This window comes from Meleagris gallopavo, chromosome 2 (assembly GCF_000146605.3).
Source record: "Meleagris gallopavo isolate NT-WF06-2002-E0010 breed Aviagen turkey brand Nicholas breeding stock chromosome 2, Turkey_5.1, whole genome shotgun sequence".
Taxonomy (NCBI): domain Eukaryota; kingdom Metazoa; phylum Chordata; class Aves; order Galliformes; family Phasianidae; genus Meleagris; species Meleagris gallopavo.
Genome location: NC_015012.2, coordinates 75871459 through 75890575, shown reverse-complemented (window position 1 = coordinate 75890575; position 19117 = coordinate 75871459). Strand labels below are relative to the sequence as shown.

Genomic DNA, 19117 nt, shown 5'->3' with positions numbered 1-19117 from the left:
TTAAATGAGATGGATCACAGCGCTAACAACACACATTCTGATAGGATTCTTTCTCCTTTATTTGAATGGTGTAAGTTAACATTGCAGAGACCAAATTTGGAATAAGAAATTCATCTATCAAACAGAAGTGCTGGAGCTCAACCTGGGCTCTGCATGTGAAACTCACTTCTGAAAGATGGGAAATCCCTGAATTAAAATGGAGACAATCATACAGAAAGGCACGGGGATCCTGACAACCGATCACTGTCCACTGATGCTGAAAGATACCCCAAGCTCATTGCATGATAGGTAAATAGGCCAACATGGATTTCCAAACCTAATTAACAAAAATTAGGAAAGCTAGATTCACATGATTTCAACGCATTAGTAAAAAACAGATTATCCACCAAAAACTTAATGTATTTCAAGGGAACAAGTGTGCAGCAATGATGAAACCTGCCAGTAGCTTGAAGAATTCTGTACCTATTGGAACAGTATTAGCACATACCTTACTTAGCTCTGGGAAGAGTTCTTGAATCCCAATGTCCAACAGCACATAAGTTAACTAAAAGAAAATGAAGGAAATGGCATCAGCCAGCCACCAAGTTAGACCAAAGCAACATCACCTCTTTTTATCTTTGTTCTGCATGAGAATTCTGCCCTCTGTCATAGCCATACATTCACTTCAGAAAATGGCAAGTTTTCCAAGCGCTGCAAATTACCTGTTTGTTGAGCACCGGTTGCTGTATGCCATCAAACAGAAGCCTGATGCCTTCATATTTAGCCTCTTCTCCAATGCACTTGCCTATTAAATCTAGGCCAGATATCACCAACAAATACACAAGTCATTAGGAAGCATTGCAAAGTAGTTACAGTCAAATAAGTAACATCTCAAGCATTAGTTTTAGTTGGCACAAAAACACCACAATTCCACGAGAGCATTTTTCTTTACCTCCAGTAATAAAGAAAGGTTTTAATTAAAGAAAGAGCTCAAATTTTATCCCTCTAAAGTAGTCAATGGAAAAAACAAATATTCCTTTGGTTCCTCCTTCCTCATCTTTCAGTGCTGCACACCAAAGTATTTGTTATGCTTTTAAGAATTTCATTCTATTGTCCTAATACTTTTTTTAATACATGACAAGTTGGAATGTTTTAATTACTTTCTGAATAACCCAGAAAATGAGCCCCTCTTCTGTAGTTTATATAGTTTAAATAGAGCTCAGATTTATCTTCTGGCTTTTTCTTCTATCACTTCTTTATCTGGTCTTCAGCTGGATAAAATACAAATCAAAGAAGCTAAACATAAAGAAATTATGGTTTTAAGGACATTTGTGAAGACTTCTGTTACCCCAAGTCTTTATGAATGATTACACTGCATCCTCACTCAGCAACACTGAATTAAATGATGAAACAGAACTCTTAGTTTTTTTCTTCGTTTTTCACACCTAAGTATTCCAGTCAAACCAGTGCAGCGTAGAAATTATTTTATTTGAAAAGCTAACATTACTGCACTTGCGTTATACTTCCGCTTCAACAATTAACTATAGTCATAAAGAGCCATTATTAACCTGGAATGTATCTCATCATTTCTTCGAACGTCTGCTTTGCTCTCTTCTGTTTGTCCTGGACAGAGCGTGGTTCAGAATTTTCACAGAACACAGCATCTGCAGTGAAGACACATTGATGAAACCATCTTTAGGCAACTTCCTTAACACCAGCATAAGAAAGTTGGTTTGGATTACGGTTTCAAAGTTGTGCTGCTTTTGTGTGTGATCTTAACTGGAAGAGAATTCTGAGCCTTGATTACATTAGCCTGATCAAATCCAGAATAACCCATGCGCTTAGAGGACAAGAATCTTTTGCCAATTTGTCTCTTCTCAAATTTTGAAAGCATTAGCTTCTAGGTTTGACTCAATCCTTCTTTAAGTTTGTTATAATCTTCTTACTTTAAATTTTCCTTGCGATCACCTTGTAAAAATTACTGTTCATAGGAAGTATGTGCTGCTCAGTCTTGATGGTCATTTTTGTTTTGTTTTGTTTTTTGTCTTTTTGTCCTTTACAGAACTTCTTGGTTTGATAAGGACAGAGTTAGCCTTGATTGCAGAGCTTTGACCACGTTTCATTTAGCTGAGTCTGTGGTCGCATTACACTTCTCTACAGTTGTGAGGTTTTGTTTCTTTTTAAATAATCTTTGTCTATTTCCCTTCTTTGAAGGTTAAAATTACCGTAATGAAGAGAATTTAAAAAAAACAAAAACTAAAGCAGGACTAAGGCAGCACATAAGTGAAAACGAATTTAAAGAAAGCATGAACCATTCACAAACTGACACACTAACCTACCTTTATTCTCCTGCACACACCTTCATAAATTACTATTCATAATACCTCTTTTTTCTGTAAATCATGCTTGATAGACAACAGGGCTAACATCATCTTTTAGCAACAAACTTCTGGAATGGTTTTATAGGCCCACCTGACTTTTAGAATTCCATTGGCTTTAGTTCAGCATTACAGCATAACACTCAAAAGAAGGGATTTCAAATGTCATACTAAAGCAACACTTCAATCAAATATGGAACCACTGCTGACCTCTCAGCAGCGTTATCAGAGAAACCAAACGGTGCTCCTCACATAGCTGTTCTAATTTATAATGCAAGTAATAGTCTGTGTACAGTTCCAATGTATTTTTGAAGAGAATTCTTCCTCCCATCAGGAGATGATGCAGCCAGTCAGGAATGTGGAAGACCACTCTACCTGCAAAGTTAAAGAAACAGATATCTATATGGTTCTCTTAATAAGATGACAAAGGAGTCAAAAGAAAAAGCCATGACTTCTTCGCTGACTCAAAAGAAGAAAAATGCATACAAGCAAAGACTTCAGCTTGAAAAGTGATTCTTGTCCATATTACTCATCAAATACTCTTTAACTACTGTTATTTAGTTCTATAGGCTTATCTGAGAAAAGGGAAGAAACTATACCCACAAACTTATACTCAGAAAGGCAGAACGATAAAGCAAAACTGAACAATAATGAAAGATAAATTGCAATATTTTAGCGCAGCAATAAGGGTTGCTTGCTGCTTTTTTTTAAATGGCTGTGTTCTTAAGTTGTATACTGTTATGGTTGCATGTCCTAGGTTATATACGACTACTACAACAGAATTTTATTTCCCACCAAAGAACCTGAACTTCATAATGAAAAGAAGTATAAGAATAACTAAGAGAAATCGCTTCTTACCAACATACATTAAGTAGTCATAGACTCCTTCTACAGTCATCATTTCCATGAAGTAGTTCTGATTTTGTCGTCTTTCTGTATTCTCAGACCGGTTTGCATTATTCTTGAATAAATCATTGAAAAGCTAAAAATAGAAACATAACATGGAAGACACTGCCTTCAAAAATAAAAGGACCATCAGGCTTTTGTTGCGTGTTTGCTTTTCATTTCACAGACCCTTTTGCTCCCAAGTACCTCCACACAAATAGACTTTGTTACAGGCTTGATCCTTCAATGCACTTTCAGAGGCATGAAGGGTGCAAGTCTGTCTGCCTTAAATCACAGGGGAACTCTATGACATTCACGTATTCCCTAAAACATCTTTTTGTCTTGTGCTATGAAATAGGCAACGGGTTCTGGACAAAACAGTCAAAAAGGAAAAGTCTGCTGAGTCCTGGAAGCATCTTACAATACCTCACAAAAACCATTAAGTGTTTATTTTAAGTTATTTCATCCCCAAAACTGTTGATGCAAAGATCAGGAAATACTACTGTATTATGAAAAGAGAGCTCAAAAGCCTGTGCCAAGCATCTAACAAAGCTATCTCACTGTTAGAAGAAAATATAGTACAATTATAGTATGGCCTAGATGGAAAATCTACCCTAGTGTTCACCAAAAATTTGGTGTTGAAGAACTTCCTTCCTATGAGACTGACAAGACTGCTATCAATAGGCTTTTCTGTAGCATTCTGAAGAATGGTCCTTAATTTGCTTGTTCTTGGTCTACTCTCTGTAGAGCAATTCTCCCTCTAGTAGATTAAGCCATAAAACATCCAGGTCACAATGGACTCTGAATCCAGCACGTCTCCAAGCAGAGTTCCTGTGCTCTGACAAAAAAATTACATCAGGAAATCTGGCAAGATTGAAGTTTTGACTTGTACTTCATTAGGTCCTTTCTTTTGTCAGTGCTAAACAGCTGGCATCACCTTCATAACGTTCACCCTAATTAAACATCATTACATAAATTACATGAAAGAGCAAATATAGTTAATGTACACTGGATGACCTGAATCCGAGAAAGTAACGAACCAAAGAAGAGCAGATAATTATTTGTGCCTATTGTATGGACTACACCTGGTATGTTGGTTAAGAAACCTATTTAAACTGAAGTCTATATGCCTTCTCGAAGCTGGAACTATGACAGTGGAAAAGATCTTAGTGGAATTATTCCAACTTCAACACGAGCTTTCTTTGTTGTTGTTGTGTTTTTGGTTTTGTTTTTTATGATACCTCCAAGCTGGCTGAGATAACACACAGCGCACCAACTCATAGCAACCCACAGTACAATGGAGATAAATTTCAGAGGAGTGCGTACAAGCCAAATTAAATCATTCACAGTACTCCAGCAGGTAATCTGAAACCAAAATGCTGTCTTTTGGCAGAGTTTTCCAGCTTCCAGAAGTTTGTTGTTTTTTTTTTTTTTTTTAACTTTCACTCCAAAGCAGAAACAACATATTTCAAATACTGCATCATGCCTCTGCTCATAGATAGTCTTTCCTGCGCCTTGAGCATAATGATTCCTTGCTCATTGCCAAGCTTGGAAAGTTCACACTCTTGTACGTGGCATTAAGAAATGAGCAGATGAACAGATTTATAAAGTATATACTTCATACTCATCCAGTGTGTGTTCTACAGTCTTTAGCAATGCACATCTGAAGGATGCTGCCACCGTCACATTTTACTCTAAGATTTTGACTGAAAGTGAAAAACATATAACTGTATACCTAATACAAACATGGGAGTTATGTTCATGACTCAGAAAAGCACACGATTTCGCTTTTACATTTCTGCTCATTTTACTTTCTGAGACGTGATATAATGCTCATTATTGTAATCACACAAAAAAGACAAGCAATGTTATCCTTAGTCAAACTTTGAAGATTAAACAGTAATTGTGATTACAGCACTGATATATTCTTAAAAGGCTTTCAAGGGGAAAATTCCATTTAATGTTACTAGCTAATAAGGGAAGCCAACCTCTTAAAGCAAGTGAAACACAAAAACCCATATTAAGAGAACAACCAAAATAATTTCTAGTTCAATAGGTTCCCTATTGTACCTCCATGGGAAAAGCCAGCAAAGTAAGTACAAGCATCTACATAAAGCATCTAACAGTTACCTGACTGCCAGTAAGTACATATACACCCATACACTCCTGGGTGTGAAGTTGATAAAAACAATGCCACAGTTCTGAACAACATCCACAGCCAGAGGCATAAACTATTTTCCTTCCTCATTTGCAAAGTAGAGAATTTGCACCCAAATGCTAAAAAGAGTGTACATATCTAAACCAATTAGCTTAAGGAAGAAGCTGTATTTTCCTCCAAATAACTGCAAATATACACTATACTGTTGTTGTTTAGAACAGTTCTTATTGCCATTGGCAGGTCACCACAAGCCAGCAGCACAATGCCTTTGCAGGCATGCTTTTCAAAGCCTGCATCAGCTGAGAAGTCCTGTTGCATTCTAGCAATTCTGACTGAAGTACATTCAGAAGAATGTTGAGCTGGTACAGACAGACTAGAAACACAGCTAGGAAAGCTGAAAATGCTGTTTGGTGCCCTTAGGAGGAGCAGTTTTTTGCTTGGTTGTTTAACCAGAAAGGTTGGTAATTTGATCTGATGAATCTGATGCAGGATAAAATCCAATTGCTATTGGCTGTACTCAGGTTAACAGCTCACATTCATTATATATTATGATGGGATAAAAGATAATGGCCTTTGGTTGTTACAGGGCAAGTTCAGATCGGATATTAAGAAAAAATTCTTCTCAGAAGGAATGGTGAGGCAGTGGCACAGGCTGCCTAGAGAGATGCTGAGTCCCCATCCCTGGAGCTGTTCAATAACTATGTGTATGCGGCACTGCGGGATGTGGTTAGTGGGGATGGTGGAAATTGCCTGATGGTTGGACTAGGAGATCTTAGTGGTCTTTTCCTCCCTTAATGATTCTATGATTCTGTATTCATTAGCTGGAAATCACTGATATTTCAAGCATACAAAAGCACACCAGGAATATTAAAAAACCAGCAGCATGCAGACAACTTTCCAGAGAAACAGGAATGTTTTTTAATAAGCTCATGCTTTCATCTGCCCTGACAGACCTTCCAGCACTTCTTATTCAGCCTGCTGAAGGGGGTAGACTGGGTGTACTTTATTCCTGGCACTTGAGTTGGCAGCACACACACACACACATCCTGTACTCTCAGCGGATTCTGGCATGCTGACACTAGAATAAGCAGATCTACATCTGTGGCAATGCAAATATCAATGGAAAATCTATCCTGGACTTCACCAAAAGATCTGTGTTGAGGAATTTCTTGCCATGAGGCAACATGCTCTTCTCAGAGATGGGCACTTAGAAGTGTAGCAGCTTGTTCCACCTTCTATGGCTCTACCACTGCAGTATCTCCTCATTGACTCCATACAGGTAGTCCACACAATCCTGGTACAAATATTTTGCATATATGATCACCAACAGTTTCTGCTGGGGCTGCACAGCACTTACAATCTTCAGAATGAAGTCAAGTGAAACAACAGAACTGAGACTGCAGAACCAAAACTGCAGAACCAAACAACTGAAGTCTATAAGACATGTTTTGGGTGGTGATCTACCTTAGTTCACTGAACAGCCCCTGCATTTCCAGCTTAGTTTTATCTGAAAGTAATTCAGTTAATGAATTCTCATTCAGCTCTCTAGTATGGCAAGCAGAGGTGATCAGGAGATCTGTTTCCCAAACAAATTCAGTAGTCTGAATTACAATGGCACAGCAGATGAAAGCAGTGTGGCTTACAAAATGAATCCAAGAAGTGACCAGATGCAAACGGCCTGGAGTCGTGGAACTGGCACAAAGCTTTTCCCAAGCATGGGCTGAGATGAAAAAGAGAAAACTGGCTCAAGCACTCCAACAACTCAGCTAAAGGCTGAATTTCACAGCACGCATGTGAAGGCTCAGAGGAGACCAGATCATAGCACAATCCAGCCCTACCTCATCAGATCGTTACAATTACAGTGATTACATAAGTATACGTGCTCTGGCAAAACAGTAGATAGCAATTTTGCAAGACTGCAGTCAGTATGTGAATGCCATGTGCATACATGCTGGTCAAAACTTGTAGCATGATTAGGGCACTCCTCAAAGTAAAGTATCTTGAGCGCCCATCATTTGATAATAATTGTGGCTCTGCAGTTGATGAATTAATGTCTGAAGCTTTCCAGGCAGCCATCAAGTGCTGCACATTTCTTCAAACACATTTCTTCTAAAGAAAGAAGGAAACTGAAATAGCTGTCATATGACTAATTAGTTCTACAGATAACCACAATCAAGTTGCTTAGAAGAACAGAAAATTCCCACGATAGAAAGTGAGAAGGAACTGGGAGCTAGGGTTAGCTCCACTGTACTTAGAATAGAACTTGTAGGTGCAAGTTCTCTAATGTCATAATACTATCAAAAAACTGCCATACTGTGGGAAACCAAAAGGCCCATAACCAGCAAGCAAGCAAGCACCATAAATATACTCTAGGTTGAATGGAAGCATTAGGCTTTAGATTTGTTGATGTTAGAGAGAGCAACTAATAGGACCCATAACGTATACTAGACATTAAGGTACTGTATACAAACATTTTAAAGGCAGATAATAAGTATCAGCACTGTGGCAGTTCTGGCTTGTAGCACTTCAACAAACCACTCTCTCCAAACACTCAAGTTCTGTACTTTAAAAAGGAAGCTGCCTTCCAGTATTAAAATATTCCCCACTCTACACTTAAGTTTTCAGCTCTTCTTCTCTCAGAACTTCTCAGGTTCTTTATATTCTCATCTCCAAATCCAGTAAGAACTTAAAAATAAAAACAAAACAAAATAAAAAATAAAAAAAAAAAAAACAAGAAAAATCCAAACAGAATTAGCTCAATTGTGACACATAGATTACAGACTGAAAGATCTCTCTCGTGGAGAAAAGCAACACAAAATATATATGCTGTTTTATTTATGATTTTTTTCTGCTTTGTATTTTCAGAGCACGATCGCTTTTCCCCACTCCTGCACAGCAGAGAAGGAAGATGACTTACTGTACCTTCTTGTTGTTTTCAGAAGTAGGACTCAGAATTGTAAGCTCAGGCCTGCTTGGTTTAGGCTTGGGAGATTCACAGGAGTTGATAAAGTTCATGATGAATGGCTCCAAATGCTGACCTTTCTGGAATAAGAAATGAGTGGCCTGTCACTTACATAATTACAGAAGGGGAGGAAAAAAAGAAATACAAAAAAGCAAAAAAACCACCACAAAACGTGAGTTTCCAAATGAGTTTTTCACTAGCCTATACATTAGTGAGCTGCTAAAATTAGTAATTGAAATTAAAAGGCTGGCAATCTGGAAGACTTACCTCTTTCATCAGCTTTCCTGGAACAGATTTTATAATCTTACCTATAATTAGAAAGAATAAAAAAGTCACTGCTTGATCTTAAACATACCACAGCAGAACTCTTTTTCCCTTTTTCCATTCTTTATGGTGCTCATTCTGACTCTTTGTAGCATTTTGATATATCAAATTTTAAAATAGTTATTAAGACTTTCTAAGAGCAACACACGACAAATAATGAGTAAGGTGCAAAAACAAGACATTTTTCTCTGCCAATCAGTATCCAGCATTTCATTTTAAAATACTATTGTTTTAAAAGTTGATACAAAAAGCTTTGAAAAAGTTTTCCACATATCCAGCTTATAACTTAGTACTCTTCAAGATAAAATACTTAAACACAAAAATATCAAGATGATTATCTGATTGCTTTAAAAAGCAATTACAGTTTCTGGTGTCTAAGCTCTTAATCCTTCATAATCATTTATCACCAAAAAGTCATAAAAACTGAAGTTCTCTTCTTGTCCTGAAAAGCATGGCTTATCTGGAGAGATTCTGGAAGGCTGCAGCCTTGAAACTACCAGTGAGCAACGGCTTGCAAATTGGATAGGCGACAGCTATGATCTTAAAAAGAGCTCTCTCTCCTGATAAGGCTATAAGGATACAGCATAGTAACTTTAAATGCCAAAAAAATTAGTTTTATTTTAGGAAAAATACTGCTCTGAACATACTGCTTATCTACATATTGTTAATTTTGGAACTTACATTGGAAAGTATGTGCAATGATCAAATGATAATGTTATTAACTCTCACTAAAATCCCTACTGAAATGCCACATGTTGTTAAAATGACATTTATGGGAGGGACATGTACTCTCACATGTGAATGTGTGAGATGCCTTAAAGTAAATGAGCCAAGCCTGTCTGAATGACACAGATTCTTCTAGAGGCTTTTCTGTTGTTTTTTTTCCTTTGTCTCAAACCAACCAACCCTTTAACTGGGAGAGGACCATCAAAACTCATTCCACATCTTGGTAACTTGCTGAGCACAGCCATCCCAGCAGGTCCATGTAATGAGAAGAAGAAGCAAAAATGCAATAGTGCAGTTCAGATACAGCTCTCCTGGTACATATGCTGATGCCAGAACTACAAGTGTTAGAATTGTGTGAAGACGGAGTAGCTACAAAGTGTGACCTAGCAGCTCTGGCACTCTATCCAAGGAAGCTACATTTATGGCCAAGCTGTGAAGTCACACTGCAAACTACTCCTTAGATTTATTATCATAATATATACTATTAGATAATATCTACTTCTTAGATTCATTATCATAGATTTATTATCATTATAGAAATTCTTTACCTCAACTTCCATTTGGCCTGCCTACATCACACACACCCCTGCCTCAAATATTTTTCAGCTGGTCAGATTAAAAGAGGATGCCCATCAGTACCAAAAATATTTAATATTACACTCTTCTAATTAAAATAAAAATACTTAATTCACTAATACTCAAAGGTAAATTATATTAAGAAACAGTTTATATCACCACATCCATAAGCAATGTCTGGCTTGGCTAGATTTGAACTGGGACAATGCCATAAATCTTACTGTACTAGCACACCTTATTTTGTGAGTGATAAGAGGGGTGAAGGAGCAGAACTGTTCTTTCCCATATCCATATACTTACACTAGCTTATCTATTCATTACTACTATCATTTAATCACAGTACATACAGTATTAGTAATTGTCAGCACAACTGTGTATTACATACCAAGATTCACATCAGGCAACATTTTATCAAGAAACTGAGTCTCTCCTCCATTAGGGGACAGGAAGTCAGCTAAAAGTTGGCTGTTACTTAGCTCTGGATGTTGCAGAAGTTTCTTTGAAATAGAAGGAAAGAAAAAGTACTTAAAATTCATCTTTAAAAAATCACTTTGTCTATAGCTATACATATATACACATACACCCAAAGAGTGTTATATTATCATAGAAACTGTCATTTCCAAAATATTTTTCAGTCACGTGAAACCTGTAGTTAAAGTTTCATTTGTCCACTTGAACCTTTTTAATAACCCATTAATTAGAAGCAAAGAAAAAAGAAATAGCAGATATTCATTTGTTAGTTTTAAATTATTAATTTTGGAATATTCTCAGCTCCACAAGACTGATACCTGCAGATACTCCTGAAACTCCTCCCTTTTGGATTTTAAGAACTCATAGTTCTTGGGACCAATGATTCTCTTGGAGGGAAGCTGAGCATCAGGAAAAGTACCTAGTAAAGATATTGAGCAGATTAAATTATACCCATAACAGAACAAACATTGCTTTCCTTATTTTAAATTCCAGCTTGGTACTGGATAATAATCGCAGTAGTAGGGAAGTGAGTTTCCAGGTGATGGAGAACATACCATGAAATTCTGTTAGCTTTGACTCAAGCACATAAAATTCCAGATACCTCCTGTAGACTGACCAGTGTTCAGGTTCGTGCCCAACTGGAAAAAAAAAATACAGCAGTAAAGATAAGTCAGGTTTTATGCCACTTGGAAGATGAATTATGCAACAGCAAGTATGTATTAGATTATTATAGGAAAGATTTCAATTATACTTAGTCTACCCTACTGCAATAATTAAAAAAATAAGAAATCCCACTGAGGTATAAAGTATTAAATTAAATTGCAGTCTAAATGCAGAGAGAATGTACCAACAAGAAAATCATTATCTCATTTAGTGGATACCTAGATTCTAATCAATGGAGTACTGCAAAACTGACTATGTTAGATCTATTTTCAAACTTTTAACAAAGTGATTTACATAAATACTGCAGTTCTCAGCACCATTGGCCTGCATCCTGATCGTTCTTCCTCCTGGAAGATACCACTAAAGAACTCTTAAACACCTCCTGCTCATTGTGGAAGTATTGTTTTCATTACCACAAATCCACATGGTCCAGGAGTGATGCTATTCTTTCACTCAATACAGATATATTGTTATCTGTATATACCAAGCTACCTGCAAGCCAGAATGGCTCCTAGTAATAAAATATTTTAGTTCGTTAGTAACTACATTTTAATATCATTTATAAAGCTATTCATTATTCCAAAGTTCAAAGAGGGTCAAGGAAAGAACCACAGCAACAACTCTTCTCCCTACTCATTCTCTCTTTTGGAAAACGAAATTATGGAACTTTTGCATCAAGTCTAAATGGAACTGGTTCACACTGAAGAGCCACTTTCAAAATCAGAAAAATTATGCATAATTTGCACACTGCAAAACAGTCATGAGAATACAGCACATCAGAGCATTCTGAGTTAAATGACTTTAATTATCCACAACATTACATACCTGCCCTTCTATCATTTCTCTCCACATCAATGCAGAACACTGGAATTCTCTCCTTTCTGTCTTTTCTCTCCAAGGAGGGGTCATCGAAAAAATCTACGTATGGGATGCTGATTTTCCATGCAGAAAGGTTGCGGGGTGTGTTTGGGGTACTAACAGCCTCCTCAGGAGAATCATCTTCCATCACCATCACACCTTCTTCAATCTGTAAAGATTCAGACATTCCAGAGAGTTCAATTTTAATTGGTTCAGTCTACCATTGTAAAGCACACACGATAATGAAGCAATCAAGTCTAAATCTGTGCTCAGGATCACTTGGGAAAATAAAAGAACAAAAAACCCTCATGTCATTAATGGAGTTTTTGGTAGACTTTTTATTTTTAGATTGGCTATAGATTAATTTTAAGCTAGCACATTTTAATGAGAACTAAAAGCTTTTATAGCATTATCAAGTTTCATATCTGATATTTCAAAGAAAACAGAGAGAGAGATAAGAGAAGAACACTGGAAGGAACAGCTGGAAGAATGCCTTAGACACAGACCATTTGAGTGCTACTGGAATCTGCTTACATCCAGCACAGATGCAGTGCATTTCCTGGCATACTAGGAACCAAACTGAAGACCTGAGCTTATTAGGTCAGGCCATAAAGTTATCCCAACACAATTAGAGACAGAAGCCAACAATGCACCAAACTAGCAGGTTTCTTACTCCCAAAGCACAGTGCACTGGAGTATGCTCTAGAGGAGGCATTAATTTGATTTGGTCTGCAACACAGATGCAACATAGCCAAGAATGGGAATGAATATTTTCACAACCCAGAAGTAGTTTTAAGCAAAGCCACCGTCAGCGTCATTGCATTTCCCATGAGTTCCAGTTTCAACATCACAGCCCCAAAAACAGATGAACCAGGGAGCAATGGTGATCTAACCCTTGCTGGCTGTGTGTAGGGCAGCTCCAGTGCTGAAGCATCATAGGTTCAGACTTCATGCCACAAAATGTGAAGCCTTTTCCTCCATTTGCAAGCAGAACTTCACGCTAGCGCCATGCAAATGCTGAAGTAATCCTTCCAAAATGAAACGGTGACCGCAACACCACACTAACACTGCTCTTTACAAACAGAAAAAGTGCCCACAAGCAACGTATCAACACATTAACACACAGCACGCCTGTCTTGGTACCACAAGTTATCCAGGACCATCAACATAGGTTATCTTAAATATTTCATTAGAAAAATCCAAGCTTCAACAAGTACCCTTGGAAAGCTATTTATCCAAACAATGGGTAAGCTGATTCTCATTTATGGCACGGAATAAAGAAAAATTTTAAAAATGACCTGAAAGAAAGAAAAATAGTTTTGCAAATAAGGACACAGCATCTACAAGAAGGTAGTGCAGGGCTGGGCTGGGAATTGGGAGCACTGCCTTTGCCAAAGTTAAAATAGGAGATTTTAATGCAAGAATTTACAACATGTGAAACTAAAGCAAACTGAGAAGCATGAATCCAACTTTCGGATACAACTTCCCCTAGCTTCATAGTTTACAGCTGAATTCCCCTCAGAGGCCAGGTCTAGGTGGCTGAAGAAGTTTTGCCTGTATTGGAATACATGGAATATATTGAGATCTGCACTGCAGATTTGGCTCCCTGAATGTGAACCAGTGCATTTTGGCTGTGTCTGCACTACAACGTTCACACAGCCATGACTCAATTGCACCTGAAGCACAAGTTTTTCAATTCTCTGTGGTGGTTTCACATGGATATTGGTAGCTAAACTCCACCATGCTGCTTTCTCATTCCTGCTTAAAAGGCTGGGGAGGAAACGAATTGAAAAAAACTTTTGTGGGTGGAGATGTGAACAGCTAGAGCGCACTCAGCATAAGCAAGATTAATCTCATTTATTGTCTTTTGCTAACAGACACACACACTTGAGAAAAAAAACCACCTTCTCCTACCCACTTTCTGCTCCAGGGCCTGGCCACTCCCATGGGACACTGGTGTTCCCCCAACTGATCCCACGTGGGCTGCAGCTCTCCCAGCACTGCCACCAGCCACAGGGCCTGCAGGCTGCTGGGCTGCAGGCTGCTCCATGGTGCCTGCAGGGCTGTTCTCTCCCATATCCCACTCCCCTCTCCCAGCTGCTGTTGCACACATTTTCCCTTCCCTCCACCCTCAGCTGTGGCAACAGCGGATCCCCTTCAGAGAGCAGTTGGAGCTCTGCTCTGACATGGGGCAGCGTTGGGCTCTGCTCACAGAGGGCTCCCCTGCAGCCCCCTGCTACCAAAACCTTGCCATGTAAGATCAACACGCAAGCAATCTTTGTTCCATTTTGTTTTGCCTTTGCACAATGCTGGAATGATTCTCCAGCAAATCACTGTGGACCAACGTCTTCCAAAGCAGATCTCTAACAGATGCAAAAACTGGATCACCTCAGTGTGCCTTTTTGCTTCGGTTTACCCTTCTCATTCAATGAAAAGAGCTGCTGTGACATTCAAAGAGCTGTCTCACTGGTCAATCCACAGACACCATACCCAGCTAAGATGGGTCACAATTTGAGAGCCAAATCACAGTCTGTGTGCTTTCACAAAGCAAACAAAAATAAACCGAGCCTGAAATGAACAAATTGCAAACACCACAACTACAGGATTAACTTCCACCAAAGAAGAGATGCTCCGAGCAGCAACTTGTTTTGGTAAGGACTTGATCAAATCTACAATTCTATTCTGAACTCTTGCCTACATTTTCTGATTTCCTTCCTCCTTCAATTTACTACTGCTTGCAACTCTCACCTCTTATTTCATTTCATACACTGGATTATCCTTGTGGACTCAGGGCCAGAACCTTGCTGTCTTGTTCACTTGATCCTTCCAAGGCTTCACTCTATCATGAGTTTGTGAAACTGCTGTTTTCACCAGATTACTCACCTGACTACTAGCCTGATTTTGGTGCTGACATTATGCAATTTCCTACACATCTCAACTACAGTAACTCACTGTAATTACATTAACTGAAAGCAAAAAAGCATGAATTTCTGGGGTTTTCAATCCTTTCTAATCAGACTACCAACCGATAGCAATTATTGTTACCTCAGTCTATTTCCATTTCCTTTATCCAACAAAGCCACAAACCCAAGTTTACTGGTCTTCTTGCTATCCTAGGAACAATATCCATGCTATAATATGCACATGTTCGGCTGTATTTTAATTTAGCTTACAGAGATTAAGGCTGCCTTCACCTAATTGGCATTACCATATTTAGCAGCTTGCAAAACTGCAGAGCCTCAGAAATCTGCTAATTCATTTCTATCTGTATGTGGTTTCCTTACACTCCATGGTTTTCTCCTACAGGTTCTCAGTTGTAATCAACATAATTTTGTCAAAAAAAAAAAAGAGAGAGAAAAAAAAGGATAAAAATAAGAAGCTACAGATATTTCAGTTTTTGTCAGAACACAGTAATGCTCAAAACACCATTTCACTATCACTCTTCATTAACCTTGAATCCACCTGGCTTATGTTATCACCAATTATTTAAATACTAAATCAAGATCAAACTCAGAGGGAGGAAATAACTTTCTTAATCAAAAGTTGCTAAGTTTGTGCACTGCACTGCCACTATCCTACAATTATGCTGTCTTAAGCACTGCCAGCTCATGTTAGACTGGGACAGCTCTTCCTCTGACTCTGTGACGCCTGCTAGGAAACTACACCTCAGTTCTTACTGTGACATTATTAAAGTTGTCTTAAACTACTGAATTGTTTATTCACCCAGGAAATGAAGCCATGGGTCTGTCCAGCACAGTGGAAGCATAGTAACCTTGCAACAGTTTAATGTTTTCTTTCCCTTTTCTTCTTCCCAATCACACTTACAAATGAAGGGACTGAGGTTTTCCTCAATGTTTGTCTCGAGTGTTTTTACTAAGTGCAGAATCCTCCTTTCTCCTGAATTTAATAAAGGAATTTGAGATAATGCTGCACTTAAAACTCTCTATTCTTGCCAAAGATAAAATCATTCTGTCAGTCTGAAAACTTACCTCATTAAGGATAAGTCTTCATATGGTCTGCCTCTCACTGAATTCAGGAATTTCTCATAAGTTAACTTCCTGCCCTCTGGTACAAAACCACGTTCCTTCTCTTGCACAATTACTTCAATTATGTTTCAACTATACTTCAACTACTAATTCCTCCCTACCCCATGGGAATTATACTTCAATATCCTTTAGCTAGTAGAGTCTATAATAGTCTGGGTTTCAACTGGGACAGAGTTGATCATCTTAATGGTGTCTGGGATGATGCTATATTTTGGCTTAAGAAGAAAAACAATGTTGATAACACATCACATGAAAAAACTTGAAAACTTGGGTGTTGGCTGCTGAGGGTAACCACTGCTTGGGCAATGGCTGAGCATCATTTATGCTCATGGGTGGTGAGTAATTGCACTGTGCATCACTTGTGTTGTAAATATATACACTCACACATATTATCATTATTGTTATTTCTCGCTCTCTTTTCTGCCTCAGAAAATAGTTTTTTTATCTCAAACTATGAGTTCCATCACAACCTCCCACCAATTTTCTCTCATTCCACTAGGAGTCAGGAGAATAAATGAAAAGCTCTGCTTAGCTGCATCCTGGGTTAAATCACATGAACGATGTTGGAAAATAAACTCATTTTCATCATAATCTGGTCTTCCAAGAGAGAGCAGATAAGTGACATCAGTAAGAACTTAACTGTCCAATAAATTAATAGCAACTGTTTAAAGACGTGACCTATATAAAGATTCAGACTGTAGAAAGCGTTCCATTTAAAGAAAAAAAATCCAACTATTTAGAGTTCTATGTTGCTGATTCCTTCCCATTCTCTTCTGAAAGCAATTCAAAGCAAGGTGAATAATGTAAGTTTGTATTTACACTTGTCTTTAGGCTGTGGAAAATGAACAGGCAGTTTATAAAGGTGATAAATGCTTACAGGTCTCATTTTGCGAGGAACAGGTATGAAAGACTGTATTGATAGGCACACTGTAAAAAACTATGGCTATCAACAGCTGACCAATCTTCCCTCTTGTTTTTAAACTTTCCATTTGTCCCCCAGCTATGCTCAGAAACCAATGTCCCAAGCAACAATTCTACCATTGCCTTTATTCATTGCTGTTTGGCATGAAAGAAAACATTAGCCAAAAGACATACACAAGACAAATGAGAATGGACTACTAGCTCATGATCTTAAGAGAAGAAAACACATCACAGTCCAGCTTCATAGCAATTTCTCCAGTAATGTAAGCTTTGATGGTCTTGTGGCAAACTTCAGAGTGAAAAATCACATCTCATGACTACCACCTTATTATCCAGAATTATAAAATGGCACACTAAATTTTCAGAGAAAAATGCATTGCTTACATAAGCGTATGACAACACTGCAATTAGTATTTCTTCTAAGAAAGTCTACTTAAGAAATCAGTTCAAATGTACATAAACTGGGGGTGAAGCCTTGTCTTATAAATGACTACAGAAAAACTGAGGCTAAGTCATTGGCTTCTGATCAAGTTAATCAGAGAATGCAGCAAAATAAAACAGAAAAACACAAGCTTAACATTTTCAAATAAGTGAGGGAAAAAAACCAACACAACTAACTTAAAGTCTAAAGAAAAACGTAAAGCTTTTACTCACAAAGTCATCTTCTCCATCATTTAAGTTATAATTAGGCAGCATAGCTCCTTCCATTGCAGAACTCTTGAATACACCTTTTATTTTGTTGCCGATTCTGCTGATGCCAAATGATTCTCCTCTTTTCTGTGTGGTCCTAGGATTACAGAAGCCAGAGTTCACACTAGAGGGCATACTACACAACAGCTCAGCAGGCCATTGCACATAATTTGCAGATTAAGTGAAAAATGCAAAACATACACAGTTAATATATCTACACTATATATCTACAATTCCACTTCAGTTGAAACTCATTTAGAGAAAACTTGAATTTCTTGGTTACATTCACAAGAAATTTGGATTCGTCATATCCTTAACTGTGAACTAACATTAACACACTAATAACAGCATTACACTAATGCAGTCTATAGAATAAACAATTAGCTGTATGAAACAATTTTGTTTTGACAGCAGAAACTCTGGTATTTGTACATGCACGCACACCAAGAAGGTCACTAACTCTGTCCTTTTCCATGTATTCTCATTTAAACATTTACCCACTATTGCCAAGTACTATAAATGGCCTAGGTTGATGCACTTTTTTTTTTTTTTTTCTTTTTTTACATAAACATCCCAGATTTTTACAAGCATGTAAAATCTTGACTTTTAAGCATTAGGGACAGACAGAAAGAATGTGCAAGGAACAAGACTGAGCATGAGACAAAACAGATGCAACTGAAAAATCTTGGCTTGAAGAGTCAGTCTGACTGAAAGATAAAGAATTAAAGTCTTCTTCAGAAATAAAGGAACTTGTGATAAATCATCCAATAAGAAACATGTTATGGAAAGATAGTTTGGGCACGAATAGTACTCCATACTGAGAACAGTTTTTATAGCATTCTTATGCCCTTACAAGACCTGACACCAAAGACTATTTCTTAAGAAGAAAAGCAAGTCATGACTAATTCTGGAAAGAAAAAAGTTGCATATAGTATCAATCAACCTGAAGTTATTTACAGCAGTTCAGTACTGGTAGCTAACAGGCAATTTAAAAACTAATACAGTGAACAGCAGAATCGAGGACTCATAATGACTTTATAGATTACTAAGATTCAAAAGTCAATATTTTACATGAACAAAAATATTCAAAGTATTTTCTTTTTCCTTTAAAAAAAAAATCAGTACTGCTTTTCAGTAGTTCACATGTAAAGCATCTTCACCTCTCATAAAACCATGCTGACATCACCAGCTGCTGCCTCAAAGCACCTGTGTGTTACTAACAGGAACTGTCTTCCTGTTTTATAATTTTACCCAGACTGTGTACATGACAAAGATTACATGAATAATTTACTGTTCATTCATAGGTATTATTTTTCCTATCTCATTATTATCAGCTCCAACACAGAGACAGAGAACAGCTATCTTTCTGATCTCTGTTAACTAAAGGTCACAGTACAAACACATGACTGAACAATCTTACTCAATTTTAAACGACTTCTACATGTTTCTGAGCTGAACTTTTTTCACATTTGAGATCTGA

The 19117-nt window shown here is 37.6% G+C and overlaps 1 protein-coding gene across 2 annotated transcripts in view; it reads right to left on the bottom strand.

Moving 5' to 3' along the window:
* The window catches only part of SNX14 (sorting nexin 14), a 54848-nt gene that overhangs the window by 7438 nt on the left and 28293 nt on the right, over positions 1 to 19117 (bottom strand). For both annotated transcript variants that reach the window (XM_010707657.2, XM_019613114.1), the window contains 12 exons: positions 17602 to 17734; positions 11948 to 12149; positions 11014 to 11097; positions 10777 to 10877; positions 10374 to 10485; positions 8630 to 8670; positions 8323 to 8442; positions 3216 to 3339; positions 2568 to 2732; positions 1548 to 1643; positions 702 to 793; positions 488 to 544 (listed from right to left, as the gene is read on the bottom strand). In XM_010707657.2, the coding sequence (XP_010705959.1) occupies positions 488 to 544; positions 702 to 793; positions 1548 to 1643; positions 2568 to 2732; positions 3216 to 3339; positions 8323 to 8442; positions 8630 to 8670; positions 10374 to 10485; positions 10777 to 10877; positions 11014 to 11097; positions 11948 to 12149; positions 17602 to 17734 (1327 nt within the window). The remainder of the gene's footprint in view (positions 1 to 487; positions 545 to 701; positions 794 to 1547; positions 1644 to 2567; positions 2733 to 3215; positions 3340 to 8322; positions 8443 to 8629; positions 8671 to 10373; positions 10486 to 10776; positions 10878 to 11013; positions 11098 to 11947; positions 12150 to 17601; positions 17735 to 19117) is intronic.